Genomic DNA, 20,567 nt, shown 5'->3' with positions numbered 1-20,567 from the left:
TAAAAGACCCAGGTTCCATTTGGAATAGCAGCAAATAGTTAATGTCCCACAAATACCTCAGCCTGACAACTGAATTCTATGAACTTCATGCTTGCCATGAAAGAAAAACCCTAGACATCCATCAGTCCCGGCACAGGAGCATTAGCAATGTCCAGGTCTGCCCTGCAGCCTGCATCCCACCGGGTTCTGATGTCAAAAGCCAAATTCTTCTGTTTAACTAAAGCCACACTAGCGGACAGGGGAGATCAGCCAAGAAAGAAGGGAAGTGGCCAATCCAAGCAGGCTCTACCTGTTGCCTCTAACGGCACTTTCAGCTGGCTGGACTAGGGATGCTTGTTTTTCCTGGCGGGAAGGAGCCGCTCCGAGCGCTCCGTAGTCTGAGGCAGGACGGAGCCGACCTGTGTAACTCGGCGGGGAACCAGGGGCGGTGCGGGCTCCCGGCGGTGCGGGGCGCGGGTCGGAGCTGGCGGGGCCGGGCGGCGGCCCCAGGTGCGGCCGCTCCCCGCGGAGGAAGGCGCGGGCAGCCCCGCTCCCCGCGGAGGAAGGCGCGGGCAGCCCCGCTCCCCGGGGGCGCCCCGGCGGGCGCGGGCGCCTCGGTCCCCCCTCTCCCGCCTCATTTGCATGGCTCTTATTACGGCCGTGCCTCGCTCCGCCGCGCTGACACCGCCGGGCTGAGCGCGGAGTCGCCTCCAGCGGGAAGCGCACTTCCGTTATCTGCGCTCCCGCGCCCCCTCCTCAGCTCGCTCTCTCTGGATGTTTAAGGCGAGGATGAACAAACAGATCCAGCCCGAGCGCAAAGTGTCGGTGGTGGCCCCCTTGCCGGACCGCGCGGGGCCGCCGCCGCCGCCGAAGAAGGACGTGGAGCTGATCCTGGTGAAGGAGCACAACGGGGTGCAGTACACCAGCAGCAGCCTCCTGCCCGCCGCCCCCGCGCCGCGCTACGGCACCCAGGACAGGGAGACCTGGGGCAAGAAGATCGACTTCCTCCTCTCCGTCATCGGCTTCGCCGTGGATCTGGCCAACGTCTGGCGATTTCCATACCTCTGCTACAAAAATGGAGGGGGTAAGAGCACCGCTTGCGAGGTCTTTTTCCCCGGCCCCACACCCCCAAGCCGTTCCCGTACCGCCGCGAGGGCGGCATCCCCCTGTTCTTCGCGGAGTTTCTGGGGCAAAGCCGGGAGCCGGGGCTCACCCCGCGGTGCCCGGGCGCGGTGCCGGATGGCGAAGGGAGGAGCGGCGGCACCGCCGCACTGCCCCAGAGCGCCCCGCTCCTCCCGGGCATCGGGGATCCGCCGCGGCCCCCAGAGCACCCGGGGCACCGCTCAGCCCCTTCCCGGGAGCGATTACTCGCACACTCCTCGAAGTTTAACTTAAGTTTTTAAGTACAGGCGTATTTGCCTCCTGCTGCCACTCCAGGCTGCTTAACACTTTTTTTCGTTCGCAAAAAATAGCACCAAGGGCGGTGGGGGGGTGGGGGGGAGAAGCCCAAACCAAAAACACTCGAGCAGAAAAACAGCATCTAGAAGAGCTAGCGCCAGACCACTGAAAGGTTTTGTGGGGGCAGTTTTAATGTAGGATCGGGATTTCTGCTCTCCTCCTTTCTGCAGTGTGGGGGTTCTCCCCTCCTCCAAAGTAGGTAGGAGACTTGTTACAAACAAAACCTCACCTCCTGCACAGTTTGGCAATGACACCAACAAAAAATTACACACAGTAACCATAGTTGGCTCAGATTGTCTGCCATGTCTTCAGTAAGACCTTAACTCCATCATCCGCTTTCATTTCCCTGAAGTACACTGTGTTGTCAGTGATGACTCCAGACTGCGATGGAGTAACACCATCTGCAAGCCGGGCAGGTGCCTGGAGTGCTTTCAAATCACACACCGAAAGAACAGACCCTGCCTGGCAGATGGAGAACTGTGTGTGAACGGTGAGCCATACAGACAGAACCGATAGATAGAAAGCACGTTCTGAAAGACAGTTATCTATGTATATAGTGATAGTGTGGTTGCCTGGTGATAAAGGCTAGTAGTTCACACTTGTAGCATAAAATAATTGCCTCCCGTTAAAATAGGAATGCAGGATGAATGGGAAAATCCCTATCAAATAACATGGAATTATACCTGTCCTTGGAACTTAATAGGATACTGGTGCTAATGAAACACTCAGTCAAGCTTGGTACCTCCAAAACTTCTGAGAGGAGTCAGAAAACCTCTCTGCTCACCACCCAGACAGACTGAAGAAAGTACTTAGCACTGAAAAATAACCTCCATCCTTATTTCGTTATGCCCAAAAATAGTCCTAGCCATTCACACCACAGCAGCACAATGCATCATGAACCCAGCAGGCTCCCGCCGTGTCAGGTGCAGGTGTGGCAGCAGCATCATTCATAGCACTCAGGACAGATGCACCATTGCCACATCTCCACGTCATCTGGCAATTTTTAGGAAAAGAGATACATTCCCCTATCTCACATTGCACAAGGTGACACTCAGAGTGCCTGAACTCTTTTCTGTTGTAATTTAGGCCACTTAATTTCCTAACCTGCTTCCTTCATAATTTACTGCCAGCTCAGGCACAGAAGGTAACAGTCTGCAACTCCTGCATCTTCTTTAGCCACCATGTATTATCTTGTGTCAGTTCAGCTATAAAAAAATGGGTCTTCATTAGCATCTTCCGATTCAAATACTTCCAAATGGCAGTGAAGAGAAAGCCAACAGCTACAAGAGGTACATTTCAGTGAAAAGTTTACATTAACTCTTCAATATCATCAAAGTAAAATCAGACCTTTACAAGCAAAGGTGGAGAGGCCCTTTGCTACCAAAGGGTAGCTGAGAATAGCTGAGAACTGTTTACTGATACAGAGATCATTACGGTATCTTAAAAATTTTCCATCCATTGCCTCTCATGTTGGACATACATCTCAGTTGTAGTCAGTAGAAACTCTTGTAAGAGATTCAGGCTCTAAAAGTACTTTACTGAGTTTCAAGCCAACTCAGTCCCTTCTTTCTTTGAAACTGTGTTTGGGAGCTTGTTTGCCTTATATTTTCCTACAAGACCAAAAAACATAAGACAATAGGCAGAGCTGTGGGATATTGTTGGATTTTGTTGAGATCTTTCCAGTCATAAGTCTCAGATATTCTTAAATACCTTTTTTTTCCCCCCACACTGCTATTGCATGAGGGACCCTTTCTAGCACTAACTTAACTTTTGCTGCCTCAAAAGGATAACACAATGGGTTTCATATAATTGCTATGTATCCCCATGCTGAAGTTGGTATGTGGATATAGACATGGGGAAAACTTCATTTCACTATCTTAGTAGTTTTTCTGGACTGCTGAACAAATTAAAGGGATGAAATCAGAAGCTGTTTTTATGCTTGTATGCAGTGTTCAGACTTACCCTATAAAAAAAAAATTTCCAGGATGCTCATAATAGGATTACTGTTTGCTTTTTGATATTTATAAGGAACTGCTAGGTAAAGAAAAAACCAACAGAACAGATGAAACTTGAATTGGATGGTATGTATAAAGCAAAGCAGTGGAAGGTAAAAGGTTTCCTTCCCTCTTCCTCATGCAGTTCTCTGCAGTTTCTCTGAAAGCCTCAGCAAATACTCAGCCTCGGTGATTTACCTAGAGCTGGCTTTAGACAGTGTGGGTTATTAACATGTTATCAACAGATTGATACTAAATACTCAGTGAAATGAAACCACGTTGCAATGTCCTAAGTCCTGGGTCAGCATAGCTTGTGCTGCCTAACAAAAAGACATTCTCCTATATCCTACCAAAAGCTACACCCACGAAGGTTCTACAGAAGTTCTTAGAAGTTGAACAACAATATCAAGGACATGGAAGTGGTAGAAAATGGCATCTTCCTTTACATTTTAAAAAAAGTTAGGTGGTTGACATATGGACTATGTCCTAAAGCTAACTATGATTAATTCAAGATGCCTGCAGACACACTAATGGCCTTTCCATGTTTGTAAAAGTAGGTGGCTCTCAAGAAAGCATGGAAACTTACAAGAACTGAGAAGGAAAGTATAAATACACACTGTATTCCCCCATTCAAAGTTGAATTTTACATGGACATGGATGTATATACACTCCCTTCTTTTTACTAGTCGAGTCCTGGAGTTTCTTTCTTTGATAGACTATACGGAAATTTTCTAGGAAAAAAAAAAAAAAAACAACCAGAAGCTTTTGAGTTAGATCTGGAAGTTCCACTTATACAAAACTCTGAGAGTGTACTTTAGTGAGTTTTACTTACACAAGGCATACACCACCCAGTGGCAGCTATACAGACTTTTTTTGTTAGATAACTTCGGAGACAGCACTGGTGGTGGTAACAAAAAGAAACATTCATATTTTAACAAGCTCCCAGTAACAAAAAGCTAGAGAGCAAGAAGCATCCAGCAGAACTAAAACACTGAATGAATAGCCAGAAACATCTGTGTTTTGGGAGTAGCCTGCTGAGAGACCCCAATGGGATTTCTGCTCAAAGATAGATGGCAGAATGTAACCCTTCTGTAAACAACTGTAATTTTTGGAATCATTCTTCTGCTATTAAAAAAAATCCCCAGTCTTTAGTAAGATCTAAAAATCTAGAGCATTTATTTTTCTATATCAGTTATCTACTTTCATAGGACTTGCCTGCCTTACAAGGGCAGAGACAGATCCAGCAGCTGTATTGCAATATGAAATGGGCCACAGAAAGCTTACAGTACAGTTTAGTATGAACAGACTGGAGGAGTTCTTGCCCTCACTGACTTCTTGGAAGCAGGATATGTCCACTATGTGCTCTAAAGCATTTATCAGGTGATAGGGTAGGCTCTGAACAGATGGGAAAAATCTGCAAGCTCCCATTAAGTAGATACGGCAACACTCCAAAAGGGGGAATTCTCAAACATCACCTTGTCAGTCCAGCTGATCAAAAAATACCACAACTTACATGTATTTGACTGCTGCTCACAGCACAAAGGAAAAGCACTGTTTGCAGCAAATGGAATACTTTTTGTGCGGTGCATTTGTGAGAGTTGCAAGGAGCAGGGCTTGTCACTGGAGAAATCATCAACTACAGTCATTTCTATTGGCTAATCTTACAAGAGCTATATCCTCATCATAACTTATTTCTGGCAAGAGCACTTTTTAAAAAATTATTATTTTTAAGAAAAAGATTTCCTAGCTGTATAACTCTTTCTGTAAGTGGTCAACATCACTGTACTCCAAAGAATTCTTTATAATGCAACCAACCTTTTAATTGCTCCCCAGCTCTACAAGAGGCTATGTTGAATTAAAGAAGAAGACTACTATTAAAATTATACTCTCATCAACGTAGGGAAAGATTTACCCTGATATTTGGATTACATCTAAAATTTTACTGATGCCAAATGAAGTTGAGTAATGCCTACTATGATTAACTGATGTGCTCACAGTGGGGGAGGATGATGCTCAGTCTTAGTTAACAAGCTATTGTAGTTTTTGTACAAGACACTTTCAGTATTAATGTTCATTTTTGTTTCCTGTTCCTTGCATGCATAGTCACAGGCAGAATTAATATTTCCCACTGAAATTTGGGGAAAAAGAATTTACCAACATAAAGTACTTTTGTGAGCCGAAGTATTTGCAAGGTCAGTCATGTTCAGACTACTCATTAGGAAGCATGTAATTGTCAGATTAGTCACTGGAGACTTACTGTATCATAAGAATCAGATTAAGTTTTTAATGAATTTAAGAATAGCGGCAGATAAATATTTTAACAGTACTCTAGCTATCATAATACACACTTTTAATCTCCCCTGCAGCATTATTTTTAAGTGTTTTCAGACCACAGTATTTCCAGAAGAAATTGTTTGCTTCGACAAACAGTTTGCCAGCAATCAATACACTTCAGAAGTATCTTACAATTTATCCTAATGCTCCCTGTCCTAGTCATAGTTCCATAAGCTGTAATGCAGGACCGAGCAATCCACAGCACAGGTACCAAAGACAGCATAAACCAGATCCAAATATCCCTGAACAGGCCCAACAAAAAGTCAGGAGCCAAGAGCTGTCATGCATTGAGAATGACACCGTGGAGCTGTCACCTCCTACAGAGCTGGGAGCCTGGCCACTGCACCACTTCACTGAGAGCAAACGGTGGTGCTGACAGCACCACCTTGTCTTTCTAGTACACTCTGCCTCCTCAGTTTTGCAGAGTGTCTGCCACCAAATTTAATCCCTATTTTGGGGAAGAATATAACCCGGCGCTTTACAGTTCAAAGGTGGATGACCTTTGCCTTACAATATCAGAGTTTATATTTCAAAATAGCATTGATGATGATAATAATAAATCAACTTTGAAGTAATCTCACTGCAAAGCCTACGCCAAGAGTTTGACTCATCAGTCAATCAAAGCTCAGATGCAAATCCAGTGATTTTGGTTTCCTAAAAAGGGGTTTTCAATTCCCATTAGCACATCAAACGACTGACCTCAGACAGGTTAAACTGTTATGCTGATCTCCTTGCTATGGCCATGAGCTCTGGGTTCTCAGCCATAGTGTGACATTAGGGACACTGCTCAGTTGTGTAGTGTGGCAGTACCTCCTTTGCCAGGGTCAGAGCCAGTGCCCAGCTCCCAATTGCTCTCTTCCCTTTCCCATTTCATCTATTCTCTCTCCTTTCCTTGATCAGCCACTAATCACCTGGTGCATGCAGGGCATGGGTTCAACCCAGGGCTCTTCAGCGCTGGAGCTCCCATGCCAGTTGCCAGCTGCTTCTCTGAAAGTCCCTGTTCTGCTCTACATGGCTTGTTGGCTCCACAAAATAAATCTTCAGAACAGGAATGTCTGCAGGGTTATAAGCTAGTGCGTTATACACCTACTACATACGAAGTATTAAGAATAGCTGAGAGGGAAGAACTGAATCTCTCACCCAAATCTTTCATCAGTTGTAAAGTTCTTGTTTCTGACTCTCAGGTATGATACCATGAAATAGTGTATAAGTGGTGCACTACACAGACTCTCAGCTAAATATCTGCCTGTGCAGAGAAGTTATTTGGCCCTGAACAATTCTAGCAACTCTTAGGCTTGACAATTTTACAAAGGTCTAGAGATACACCAGCATATAAAGGTTCTAGACAAGATCCATAATATTTAGCTTGATGTTACATTATCATCCTGTGGCTGATACAGGGCAAGTATTCAGAACTGATCTAAGGGGTGCTCCAATCAATTACCAAAACTGATTTTCGAGCTTTACTGATAATAAAAGAGCTGGTGTGAACCAGCTGACAAAGCAAAGATACATCTTACTAAGTACAGTGGATGTGTATTTTGATTCCCACTTGAAGCACTTTATTCTAAACTAAGAGGCAGAAAAGACATCAAGTACTAAACAGTTCTGGTTTTGGAAATTTAAAATCTCTGCTTAAGGTCTTCCCATCCCTGCCTCCCCTCCAAGCTGTCTTCATTCCTGTGCACCCTTCTCAATTCTGCCAAGGAACAGAAGTACTGAAATACCCCTAGCAGGCCATTCCTGCCCAAGTAAATTCTGCAAGTCACATTAGGGAGCCTTCAAAGCTCACATTAACTCCTATTAAAATAAATACAGGACTTTCTTACAGTTTGACCTGGGGTCCTGGGTTTGGGTACTCATTCAAGATGAAATAGAAGTTCAAAGGTGTCTGCTTTCTCACTCACATTGTCTTAAGCTCTAGGAGCAACAGAAAATAGAAAGGCCAGGTTAGGAGTGTAGCAGCCAACAGCCCTTCTTTACTGAAGAAACCAAAATACCTCTAAGGAGACTGAAACATGGCCTACATGGTTTGGGGGCAGAATTTCCCTTTCATCTTTAAGCAAAATACCACAAACCTATCTGTCAGTTTAGTGAATATGTGAATACAGCTCCAGCAGTCTAAAGATACCATTTCCAGACAGATACTTCATCCCCATGCTTAGACCAATATGAAACAGAATGTTAATACAACTACTTACACATAAGATCAGGAGGAACACAGAGCTTTAGTGAGAGTGTAGATATGCTGTGAGGGGAATGATGGATTAAATCAGTCCATAAATTACTGAATTTCTTGCTGTGTATTAAAATGGAAATGAATGGTTTCAAGAATTTTGAGCAGTTCTGAAACACAACATCAAATAGCTCATGTCTTCATTTTTTCTGTGTCTGATGGTAAGCACATCAGTAACTCCCAGTAGCAAAGCCTTTGTCCCAGTTTAACCAATGGATTAAATATTTAAGAACTGTAGTATGGTTCTCTGATATCAGTCTGCACTGTAAACTGCACAGAATTTACATATATTGCAGTTGCTACATGTAGATGATGTTGTACCTAACTGCTCTCACCATTATTACAAAATAGTAAACCAAAACCAAATAAATTCTACACTTGGAGATATAGTTACACTAAAATATTGTAATTCAGAAGTCAAGAGACAAATTTAAATAATGTGTCTTTGTAAAATACTTCTGGGTCTTTCACTACTACCTCACTCTTAGTACTTTCTGTTTTCTCTGTACATACAGAATCATAGAATTATTTGGGTTAGAAGAGACCTTAAGGATTGTCCAACCCCCCTGGAATCTTGCAACTGACTCTCAATTTCTTGACTTGAAATGTGACAACAGAAAAAATTGTTATAGTTGTTACTATTATTATCATCATTATTAAAGTTGACATGAATTGTATTCAGGACAAATCCACTGTCCCAATCTATTTTCAATGAAGAGTATGTAGGGAATCCAGGAATATCACACTGCTTATAAACCTTGAGTTTTCCTTCCTCAAGGCTTTTGGAGACAAAGGATTCATGTTATCAGCCCATTACCTATGTCTTGACAACCTGTAATTGCCTCCTCCAACTACAACTCCTTAATCTTCTGCTTTCCTTCTCCCTACCTTGAACCTTTGGTGCAAAGGTTTCATCCTAATTGTGCAGATCTTATATACTGGTGCCAAGTCAGAATAGTTTCAAATTAAAGACTTTATCGACATTCAAAACTTGATTTCCTAAAGATGGATATCTGAGTCCTTGAGGAAATCCGCACTAAAAGTGACTAGATCCCCAGTACTGATGAATAATTCCTGTTCTCATGGAAATTTTGGGTAACTGTAGTATAGTTCAGCAGCTTAAGTTCTGTATAGATTCAATATACTTAATTTTAGCCACAGAGCTTTTGCAATCTTTAATCCATAAAGAAGGGGAAAGGAGGTGGGAGGAATGGAAGGAAAACAGTTAATTTTCTTGCCTTGTGACATATTCTTCAAGAAAGCCATAGGAAAGAACCTCTAGACTACTTATCAAAACCATCCTTTGTTTTATTTTCACTCTTCCTTCTCCTTTCCCCTATTCTCTATTCATACAAGTTTTGCAATCTTTCCTGAAGCATGACAAAGGTAACAGCACAGAATAGCAATTTGGGAACCAGGGTCTATCATTCAGAAGCAGAAAATGTCAGCAGGGAGATCTGGCTGTGTAAGTCACATCCTTCTCTATGCTCATATTAATCCAAAGCACACTACCAACTGTTCAGACAGGATTGTGTGATAACATATTGCTAAGCAAAATTCAGGCAGGATTGGGCAAGCAGTTGTCTGCTGCCAGTCCATAAATGTTTTTTTATGACGAGCATTCTGACTGCTGGTATGTAGTAAGACAAGCTGCCCTTATTATACAATAAGTCTTTTTATAGAAGACAGTAATTTTTCCAGTGCTCCTACTCCTTAAGGCTTTATGAACACAACCACTCACTTCCAAAAGCACAAGTGATTGCAGAAGCTGTGTTCTTAATGTAGGTATTAACTGATATCTACAGTTTGGCTATTATAATGGTCTAAGAATATATGCTAACTGTCCAAAATAGGATCCAACCTCCCAGGCTGCTGGTGTTAGACTACACAAACATAAAGCCTTTCTTGGAATGCTTTGTTATAAACTGCTTCCCTAGAACAAACCCAGCATCAGAAGAGCAGTACTGGTTTGATCCCACCCCACTGAAGTACACAGGAATTGTGATTTCAACAGCAGAAGACTATTACTCTTTTGCAGTCTTTATTTCAGAGCTGGAGAAAGTTATTGCATGATTTCCAAGCACTGGGTGTCCTGTCTTGCTACAGCACTCTTGCTAGTTTGAGAAACAGCTTTTGTGGCATTGATGTAGGGGAAGGATTGTGGCTGGGCAATTGCACAGCATTCATCTTTACTGAAGACTGCAGGACTGTGGGAATGAGCTGTTTTTCTGGCCCAACAGCAGCATGGAAGAATGAACCCTCTGCAATTGCTTCGCTGACCATCCAAATCAGTGTTTCCTTGGGCCCGGTGTATGTACCGAAAAAAGTGGCTGAGTATTGTGCTTTTTTTTCTTTTTGCTAGCTATTTTTAATTTATTCTGCCCCTCCTGAAGTATGTGGGTATGTGTGTACAGCACTTTCCTCTTCACTGGTATTTTCATTTCTATTTTTCTCTTCTGTAATGAAAGACCTCTTGCAATGTCTATCCTGAAGCATGCCAAAGGTGACAGCACGTTACTTGCCCTTACAATCCATATCTCGAGGGAAAGTATGATACTGATTCCAGCCAAAGTCCAGTTAAATAAAAAAAGGGGAAGAGGCTGGACTTTTTCTGGCACAGCACTATTACGGAGTAGAATAACGGGAAGCGTTTTTCAGACCACAAGGTGGAGCAGTAGATCCTCACAGGTCTTGGGAGATCCCAACTTGATAATTAATATCACGACATTTACAGGGAAAAAAAAAATAATAATATGGAATTTTAGGGTGGCTCATCACTTTTAAATACAGAGCCCAGTAATAACAAAGATTGCTCCCAAGCAGACCATTCTTGGATTTCCCACTTTATTTTATTTATTAGGATATTGTAGGAGTGGCAGCTTTTAGCGGTGCCTAATTCATGTGTAGGACCTCACTTAGCACCATAGCCACAATGACAGCAAGGACACAATCCATTGATAACGAGAGGTTACCCCTGAACACACCTTTTTTTAAGAGAGTGCAACAATAAAATGGAGATACAGTCTTTTTCCCCCAAGGACTGATAAAGGAGGAAACAATTTCTCAAATCCTAAATTTAGAAGGTGCTCCAAATACCCTCAAAAGATTTGCCTTTAGAAAAAAACCAAGCTCCACACAGACTCTCATGGTTTTATTCTACAATTGAAAGATTTCTTTCCTCTTCTTCAATGTTAATGTAACCCACATTTCAGGAGGTCTCAGCACCTTTCCTTCTCAGCAGAGGAATCCTTATTTCACAACACAGCAATTTCACAATTAAGTATATTGGACTTACGATGATATTAGAAAGTTCAAGACTGAAAGTTACCAAAACATCAAGTTCACAGCTTAGAAGCCACTCTCAAAAGTACATTTGGTACATGACTCTTCATCAGCATGCAGGGCTGTATCTGCCTACTCATGTGCAGTAAGACTGATGCTTGAAGAAAGCTCACAAGCTCATGCCCTCAAACTGAGGGGAGATTAGAGCCTGTACACAGGCATCTTAGTTCCACAGTTTATCACAAAACTAAGGAATAGCTTGTGCTGTGCAGTCTCCTTTCAGAAGAGAAATTCAGATGTGTAAATGAGATTATGAGACAGACAAGATCAAAGACAGTCCAGGACTTTGTTTGGGGGAAGAGTTTGATCATTTGCTTCTTTTCTGGAGTTTGTTTCTCATGTATGTATGGCTGTACAGCCTTAGTTAAAATCAATAGATTCGTAAACCACATGGGAGAAATCCTGACCTAGCAGAAGTCAGTGGGTGATTTTTTTCCATTGACGTCACCAGAGCCAGGATTTAAACCCAAATAACAGACATCTCTCTCTTAAGGACTCCTAAGACAGAATTTCCAGACTAAGAATTATGAGAGAAGAAAAACAGAGTAAAGTAATAAAAAACCTATTCAGACTAAACTGATATAGAAGACTTACATTGAGTAGTAACTGATCTTTACTCAGTACAATAGCTCAGTACTTTACCTAATAAGCAAACTTTTAGGATCACATAGATGATGCTCATTATTACAAAAAATAGATTTACTCTCTGAGAGTTAGACTATGACCTCAGCATTCTCCTATGTCGGGCTCAAGCAGTAAAAAAAAGTACTATTTTAAGAAGTGCCTTTTACTCTCACAGTTTCATAGGGACAAATTACTAGGCAAGAATCTCTTTCTAGCTTTCAAGGCTGAAGAGAAAAGCTGGAAAAGTACAAAGTAAATTCAAAACTAAAAGCAAGCAGGCAAATAAAAGGATTTTAGTAGAAGATCATACATTTTAAAGTATTCTGGGGCCCACGTCATGGTTTTTGAACTTTTGAAATTGGTGGTTAAAGGAATACAGCTGGCATAAGTTACTCTCTTAAGTCTACCCTAAAAGAAAGAGGCAGAAACCAGTTACCAGGCTCTTCCTAAACAGCCAGTTAATCCTCTATTGACTCATACAGAAGCTGATGGCAAAATCACTGTCTCTGTCTGAATTAAGAGAATTTGATATCTTCAAGATCACTTATATTTTTCTTTCTAAATACCGTTTTACGGTCATGATGTATTAATGATGTTTAAAGCTGTTTAGAAATAACAAAAAAATCCCCACTGTGTGACAAGCTGAAAACACCAGACTCAGCCACATTGATTTATCATAAGGTCTGAGTAATCAGTGAACAAAACTGCCCCGCAATCTGCCCAAGCAAAAGTTTGCACTGTGATGAAACAAGAAGGATTTTGCTTCAAGCTGTTAATGGGCCTCTGCTTCATCTTGGCAGGGAGCTATGATGGGCCCTGGGGTAATTTTCACATTCTTCCATGGAGTTTCAAGCTAGAAGGCCTGTGCAGAATGACAGTGACAAAGCACATACTGGACAGCTTGGACTGAGGGGACAATTACATTGCTTGAAGCCTATTAGGAAAACAGTCCACTAAGAACAAACATAAGGCTCAAGTTACAAACTTAAATAAAAACTTTTGTCTTATCAATTCCCACAGAAGAAGCTGAGTAGTTGGAGGACAGAAAGAAGGGTGTTGCTAGCTGGTACAGGTAGATTTGTGCAGCACTGTGATTTCATACTGGTACAAATGAGACTCAGTTTACCCTTTCAAGCAAAATTATGTTGAGAAAGTTCTTACTGTCCTGCTGCAGAAGTTTCACTTTGTGCTCATGATGCCCAAATTCTCTGAGACCCCACCTAATGGCTGGCACACAGAATATTACCAGCACTACCCTGTGCCAAATACAGATTTTTTCCAAAAGGAAAAGTTTTCAGTGAAGAATGCTGTGACAGTTTTTGGGAAATGCTTGTGTTCAGTGCTAACAGAAAGGTGAAAAGTAAAGAAGCCATACTCACTTGGAAACCACCCTTGCCCAGACCTTCCAAAACATTAGCACAACCCAAGAATAGCTATAATCTTTGATAAGAGTACAGGATTTTCAATTTTTCGAGGCAGTTATGCAAATAGTAGCCATGACTGTAATGGTAAATTTGCCAATATCACTGTTAATAGCACCACACACAGCCACTAAAGTTTACAAATAAATTATTATGATGCAACATTTGTCTTCTATAAGAAAATATTCTTTATGGCTAGATAGCATACTATTAACTTCAAAATATGTCTGATATCTATACTTTGTAATTTAGAAAGCATGTCTAAAAAATATCAGAAAATTGCACATAAAGAGTATTTCCCAGCAGTATTGACAGAAAACATAGGTGGGTTTTAAGAAAACATGGAGAATGGCTCCATAGGGTATGTAACTGCTTGCCTTCTGCTTTAAAGCCCTGTTTAAGCCTGCATTATATGCAGTTTACAGCACAGTTACTCTACTTCCTTTAGTGGCATCAGAAAGAACATTCATCCTGAAGACTTCATTTACAACAATGGGGAGTAAAGGTTAGATTGACTAGAATTCTTATAGATAGGAACTTTGACTGTCTCACACTTCTGTAATAGAAATAACCCTTTACTGAGAGGAAGACTTTAGGGGATTCTGTTAGTTAAGAGTTTGTAAAGATTAAGATTGTACAGAAAGTATTACACTATTAAAAATAAATCTCTAATAAAGACTGGAAGGAAAAGGAATCTTTTGCTTTAGTCATTGAGTCAAAAAATTGAAGTTACACCTTAGAATTGGGTTAACCACCAAACGGTAATGCATGTTTTAAGAGTACCACAGACTGCTGTACTTGATTCTTCTCTGCAGAATTTCAAGACATTTACCTCCTATTGGTTTGTACATTAATCCTCTTGAAAGCTGCTTGGCACTTGTCTGGAGCTGATTTAAGATGTCTTGGGCACTTTGTTTTACCCTGGCAGAGTTATGAATCTCATGCTGCCTAAAATGGGTACTGCATCCTCCCCAGAGGGTGCTTAACTTGGAGGCTGGAGGCTGGTTTTTATTTTGACAACGTGAAAAAGAAAAGCAGTCTTTAAGAGAAACACCCTCCATCTGAGATTGCTGAGAACCAGGAATTGCCCTGTTACATGGACAGCACAAAGCACATTTCACATACCCTGCCTTGCTGTGTAGCTACTGCCATGGCTCTGATTAGCTCTGCCAGGGCAGTTCTACCACCCCCAACACAGGGGCATGGCTGGGAGGGGAATTTCCTCATGTACAGTGGTACAATGTGCAAGGACACTGAGCAGCTCCCACAGGGACAGTCCTGAGAATGTCAGAGAGAGTAGAAAGCAAGGACTAATACTGCCTAAATGAGGAGCTAACCTCCAAAGGATTCATCCCAGACTCTTTTCTATTCAGGTGGAAAAACATTTCAGGGACATAAATTTGGCATTCCTGATGCATCAAATGCACAGCTCAGAAAGTGGGCACCATAATTTAATTTAGGTACCAAAAGTGTCTACACAGCTCTTCAACATGCCAACGTATGAATGTGCTACACCAAGAAATACCTGTAGGGTGGCAATTTCAGACAGAAATGCAGGTATCACTATTGCACTGTAATTAATTGGTTTGGTTCACTCAGTGTCTACAGATTATAAAAAGAAGGCTGAAACAATTCAAAAACAAAGCACAAACAAAACAAACAAAAAAATCCAAAACAAAACAACACCAAAACCAACCAAAAAAAACCAAAACAAAACATCCAAATAGCAAAGGATCTGTCTAGTATCTTCCAATCAAGTTTGTAGGTTTTTCTGTCTGAAACTCTGGTCTATGTTAGACAGCAAGTTAGATCAAAGTATCTAACAAGCCATTCTGGCATCAAAGTCAGATTAATCCATGAATTTTGAAAACATTCATTTAGTTTATGGCTGACTGAGGGGAAAAAAAGTCTAACACAAATGAACATACAAGTTTTTTGAGATGAGAAAACTGTGACTAACAGTCTGTATCTGAATCAAAGTAGAACTGTAGTTGCCAAAATCTCCCTGGCACCAAGTCTCCCTACATTTAAGAGACAGCTAAGCTGATGAAGTAGTATTTCCTTTCGTGTACATGATGATGTTCTGTATATCACAGACAATATCTTTTCAGTACTTCACGGTTCAAGGAAAACTTACCACGTGAGGTTACGCTGTTATGGATCTAGTGCTGAAATCTAGGAAAACCTGTTTATCTTGATCCACAAGTTTACAGAAAATACCGTCTGATATCTTCATTCAAAAGTATTTTTAGCCATGGATGTTCTGCCACCAGTAAATCAGGGTACATTTTGACAGGCACCTTGCTCTTGTACATCTGAAGTACAGCCTACACCTTACATGGGTGGTTTTGTTGATATGCAATTGCAGGTGAATATAGCCTTGTGTCACCCCTAATAATTGCAAGGTTGGGGAAAAAACATGAATAGAACATTCCTGTTTATAAAACGCTAGTATAGTATTTTTCCCTCTGAATTTAATATCTCTTAACCTTCCAGTCATGTCTGTTGTGAAGCAGCAGTGTTCTCCAGGGAGGCATCTGCATGCTGACCCAGCAGTCCAGTACTATACCTCTCCCCTGACTAGGACCCTCTGAAGAGTTTGTGAACTAGAAAGTCTGCTGGTTTGCTCCCAACAGTGTTATCTGTCCAGGAAAGGATACTACCACTCCTACAACCCCTGTCCTATTGAACATAGCAATAGGGATGGCATAAATAACAGAACAATCTACAAGCTGTCTCCACAGTCCCACTCACTTTCTCTCTCATTTCTTGTTTAAACCAGCCAGGTAGTTAAAACAGAAAAAGGCACAAAATCAAGACAGTGGATTTGGGCAGGAATGTTAGCAGCTAGGCTTTCATATTGTTACAAACTCCCATGTATTTACTTACCCCACTACAGATAAAACTCTCCTTGTTGCATTGATCTAGAAACAAAAGACCCAACTCCAATAGCACCTCTGCTATAGAAGCACAAGGTTAAAAGTTATCACTGCAACCTGTAAAGCAGATTTTTTTGGACTTTCTATGGCCACACTCATGGCAAATGATGGGAAGTGTTCTTTTCCTAAGCCACCCACAGTGAGTGTGGCGAAGGCCATCAGCAGGAAACCCCCGCAAAACTCCAGAGCTCCTCACTGCCATACTGTCCATCTTGGATCAACCTGATTTATATTCTCTCAAACCCACCATGTCTCTTCATTTATTCTTTAATTTCCTATCAAACAACACAGGCCAGAGTCCTGTTCTTGTATGTGCCTGCAATTATCTTTAAACTACACATTGTTGTAAATGTGATCGTTTCATTAATTTATGTAAATAGGACCTTGGCCAATGACTTGGCTGTTATTTGTGAATGAATCATGCTGCTCTGAGTGGCTGGATATATTTAACTCTCATTAATTTGTTCAAAATAGCTACTAATGGGTTTCTTTAGCTCATGACTCTTGTAACAAAAGGCAAAAGGATGATTGGATTTGCATGGGGAGGGCCTAAGTAACCCTTTCTGTTACTATCCAGTGACCAGCTTATAAATACACTGCACTTCGAGTTACTTCAAGTGATTTTAAGGCAGTAGCAGGTTAACAGCTCAAGACAAAAAATGCAGGCTTCAGTTGGCCTCAGCCAGCAGCACTGAACCATTTCTGGAAACTATTTGTTTTCACTTTCTTTTGAGTGAAAGGAATGCTGTTAAAATTGCAATTCTGAAAAAACTGAAGGCTATGAGACCAAATTGAGAGTAGTAATATAAATAGGTTCAAATCTAGCAACAGTTTGTTAGAGGGAGTAGCTAAATATAAAGGCTTCAAGAGAAACATGCCACTCATCATGGTATAGATCCACTGGTTTTATGATTCAGAAATACTTTCCATTAAAAAATGTTACATACTTGGAAGATTTTATTGTATACTTGGAGAATTTTATATGTGTAAAGTACTGCTGAAGTTTTTATAGTATGTCATGCGATCTGTTTTGCAGAAAAATGTTATTTTTGACAACTATACTCTCTTACTAGCTGGGCTCAACGTCATCATATAGCTGCTGTTAACATCATCATCTTGTCTTTGACCTGAGGTTACATCATGCTCCTTTGTAGCACTGACTTCTCTTTGCTGTACCACACAGACCCTTCTTGCTTTTAATCTCAGGTCAGTAAGGTCTTAGTGTTTCACCCCATCTTCCCAGGCATCAGCAGCAGGCTCCAGCTCCCCTCCTTCAGAGGTGCCCTTGGAGGCTGTGCAAGCTTGGTGGGCTGTTTGCTGAAAAGCCAGATAACATCCATGTACTAGAAACTCCTGCCTTCCCAATTACCTAGTTTTCTACCCATGGTGATCTCATACAATCTAGATTTCAAGATTTCAGAGTTAGTGACTTTGTTTTTTCATTCACAAGAGTCTGCAGAGATTAGACTTTCCACCCATTTTCCTTGTTGTCCAAGCAAATGTACTACATTCTACCAGCTGTTTGTTGATATTGTTTGGAGTACTATTTTTTTTTGTATGGAAAAAAAAGCAGTGTTGATCAATGTTAGTAGAGCTATCCACTTGTATTTCAGTTCACCAATTGGGAGATCTCTGCTTTTAGACCTTTCCTGCACAAATACTGGAAACACTCCTGTTGGAAAATATACTGCAATATTTGCTCAAAGTTTGTTGTTTTAGCAGACACCCCTGCCAATATAACATTTTGACTAGAAATAACCATGGTAACAAATGCAGAAGGCTAACAAGCACAAAGAGTTCAAAATTGTTTCAACTACCCCTGTCCTGGCCCTTTTCTTGTATGTGCATCAAAAATCCTTTTAGGATAACCACAGCTGTTTAAATTATCTTTTTTTCAACCATTAGTAAATTAATGCTTCTTTCTTTCTGTGATTTAAAAGTGAGATGAGACCTCCCGGTAGGATTGAGAAGAATATTTAGAGCTTTTTCCTCCCCCCCCTTAGGATGCTGGGAATGCTGACAAAGAAAGGAAACACTCTGTGTGGATTCTAGTATACCAAAATTAAGAAATTGTTTTGGCACAGAACACAGGAATGCAAAGTCTGTCTTGTATTTTATCCTTCATTAATTAAATGTAATAGTTTTTAAAAAGAATTCTGTGTAAGTTTCCATTTGAAGTTTCACACATATGGTTCTTGTAGAAGATGAGGGTTTGACCTAACCTAGTTTTGCATAAGACATAAGGCTGTCTTAACCCCACATTTGCACTGTACCTTAAAGGGACATGTATGGATCTTGTGAAACCTGTTAGGAGAGAGATGTAGCAGCTCACAGCAGTCTAAGGCCAACCTGTGGCTTTCGAGCTGCATGTGACTCAGTAGAGAGTCAAGTATGGCTCTTGTGCCAGAGCTGTATTACACATGTTAATTACTTCAGATTTTTAGCTGTAGAAGGAAATCAGGAGCCATTAGGGATTGCTGAAACTAGTGTTGCCTTGTGGGATGCAGCTGTGTGCTCACACCGGGGGGGAGTGGAATCCCCTTGAGTGCTATCAGTGTGTTACTGCCAAAGCAGCGATCGCACAGATTGCGTTCCCTCAGCAAGCTGAGGTAGGGAGATTTTGGCAAGCTTGTCTGAAGTGTTAGCCAAGCTCTGCTTCCTAAGAGTTCAGCTGTCTGGCCTATCCAAATCTGACATTGGATTCAAGCAATTAAAGCACTGCAGTTTCTGTGGCCAGTGGCACAGGCAGAAGGGACACAGCTGACATCGTGCCACCCTTCCTAACACTGACTTCCTGTACTGGGGAGGCATTAACAGCAAGTGCTCCTGCAGAGAAGTCTGGTCTGATGCTTCAATTCACACCATTGGGTCTAAAGCAAGAGGTCCACCACGACTGCTTTGCCTCTTCCCTGGCCCAAAGGATGCTCACACAATACAGGACTGCAAGAAGTCTTCCAAACAACACCTCTTGTTCATAGGACACAGTTCCAAAACAGCCCAGTGACAGAGACCCTGTGACACTGGTCAGCTCTCACACACAGGCTGTTCACAAGAATTTGCAAACTATTCTATTCTATATCTATTTCATGTGAAAACCTGAATGATACTTTGACCATCATTTATTTTTCTTTGAGGGGGCCTTGATCCCAGAAAGGGTTGAGTGAACACCATGAAAACTGATTCTGGATATTGCCGAGGAAAATAAGAGCAAATATAAAGATACTTACAAAAATACCTGACTTTTTGTTATTTTTTACCTAACCAGAAGCTGCTAAACAAGAAGTTTCTAGAAGACTCCAAAACATTAAGTCAAATTAATATGACTAAGCACCCTTACTTTGGTATTTATTTCAATTTCAAAATACTTCAATCACTTTGCACCTGAAAAGTAACCCAGCTATGAAGCCCTGCCATACTGTGTAACTGCTCTTTGATGAAAATTACACCACACCTTATTAATCCCTTGCGGGGGCAGGGCGGGGGAAGAAAAAAAAGAAAGAAACCTCCTTTAACTAAAGCCTGGAATGACTCGCAGCCAAACAGATGACACTTAAGCAAGTATGCCTAAGTACAGTACACTTCACAGTTCATCTTGGTATTAGTCATACTTAAAAACTGCGTATTTTAAACTAGCATTTAATACGTATGTCCACTACGTATCCCCAGGATTAATCTTCTCAAATAAAAATTTCCCTGAATAGGCATCATGTTTTCCACAGCCTCATGACATTAATCAAACATCACTCCGTGCAAACTCCATACCTCCCAAATACAAGCCAGGTTTGTGAGTCAGCTCCATACACTGTAATACGATCAAAGCAAGACAAGTATGGCACTTCAAAAGCTCACTTGCAGGAAATCTGACAGTTAAACCACCTAAAATAATTTTTCCAGATACTAGATAAAGTGAAAGCAATATGTAGTATCCCAGACTGATTTTGCTGAGTATGTTGCAACATTGAACAAAGCTCAGAATTGCAGGGTATCAAGTATCTGTTGAATACAATTTTTTTTTCTGTACAGTATTCAAACATACAACAGTTCAACATGACAATCATAGAAAACAGATTACAAACAACACTAAAATATTACCAAAAATGTATCAGTGATTCTCTAGTAGCTTATGCAAATGCAGGTTGCATTTACATTACACTCCATCATGAAGAAAATTCTTGCCCCCAAAGTGGCAAAATCAACATATTTCAATTTTTAATATGCATTCTCAAAGCTATTATTCTTA

The 20,567-nt window shown here is 41.2% G+C and overlaps 1 protein-coding gene across 1 annotated transcript in view; it reads left to right on the top strand.

The window, feature by feature from the left end:
- The first annotated feature begins 621 nt into the window (after positions 1-621).
- The window catches only part of SLC6A2 (solute carrier family 6 member 2), a 56,664-nt gene continuing 36,718 nt past the window's right edge, over positions 622-20,567 (top strand). The window contains 3 exon segments of the mRNA XM_069026734.1: positions 622-646; positions 649-691; positions 693-1,063. Of these exon segments, the coding sequence (XP_068882835.1) occupies positions 622-646; positions 649-691; positions 693-1,063 (439 nt within the window).

This window comes from Aphelocoma coerulescens, chromosome 11 (genome assembly GCF_041296385.1).
Source record: "Aphelocoma coerulescens isolate FSJ_1873_10779 chromosome 11, UR_Acoe_1.0, whole genome shotgun sequence".
In the NCBI taxonomy this organism is placed as follows: domain Eukaryota; kingdom Metazoa; phylum Chordata; class Aves; order Passeriformes; family Corvidae; genus Aphelocoma; species Aphelocoma coerulescens.
This window is presented reverse-complemented; position numbering and strand designations above follow the sequence as displayed.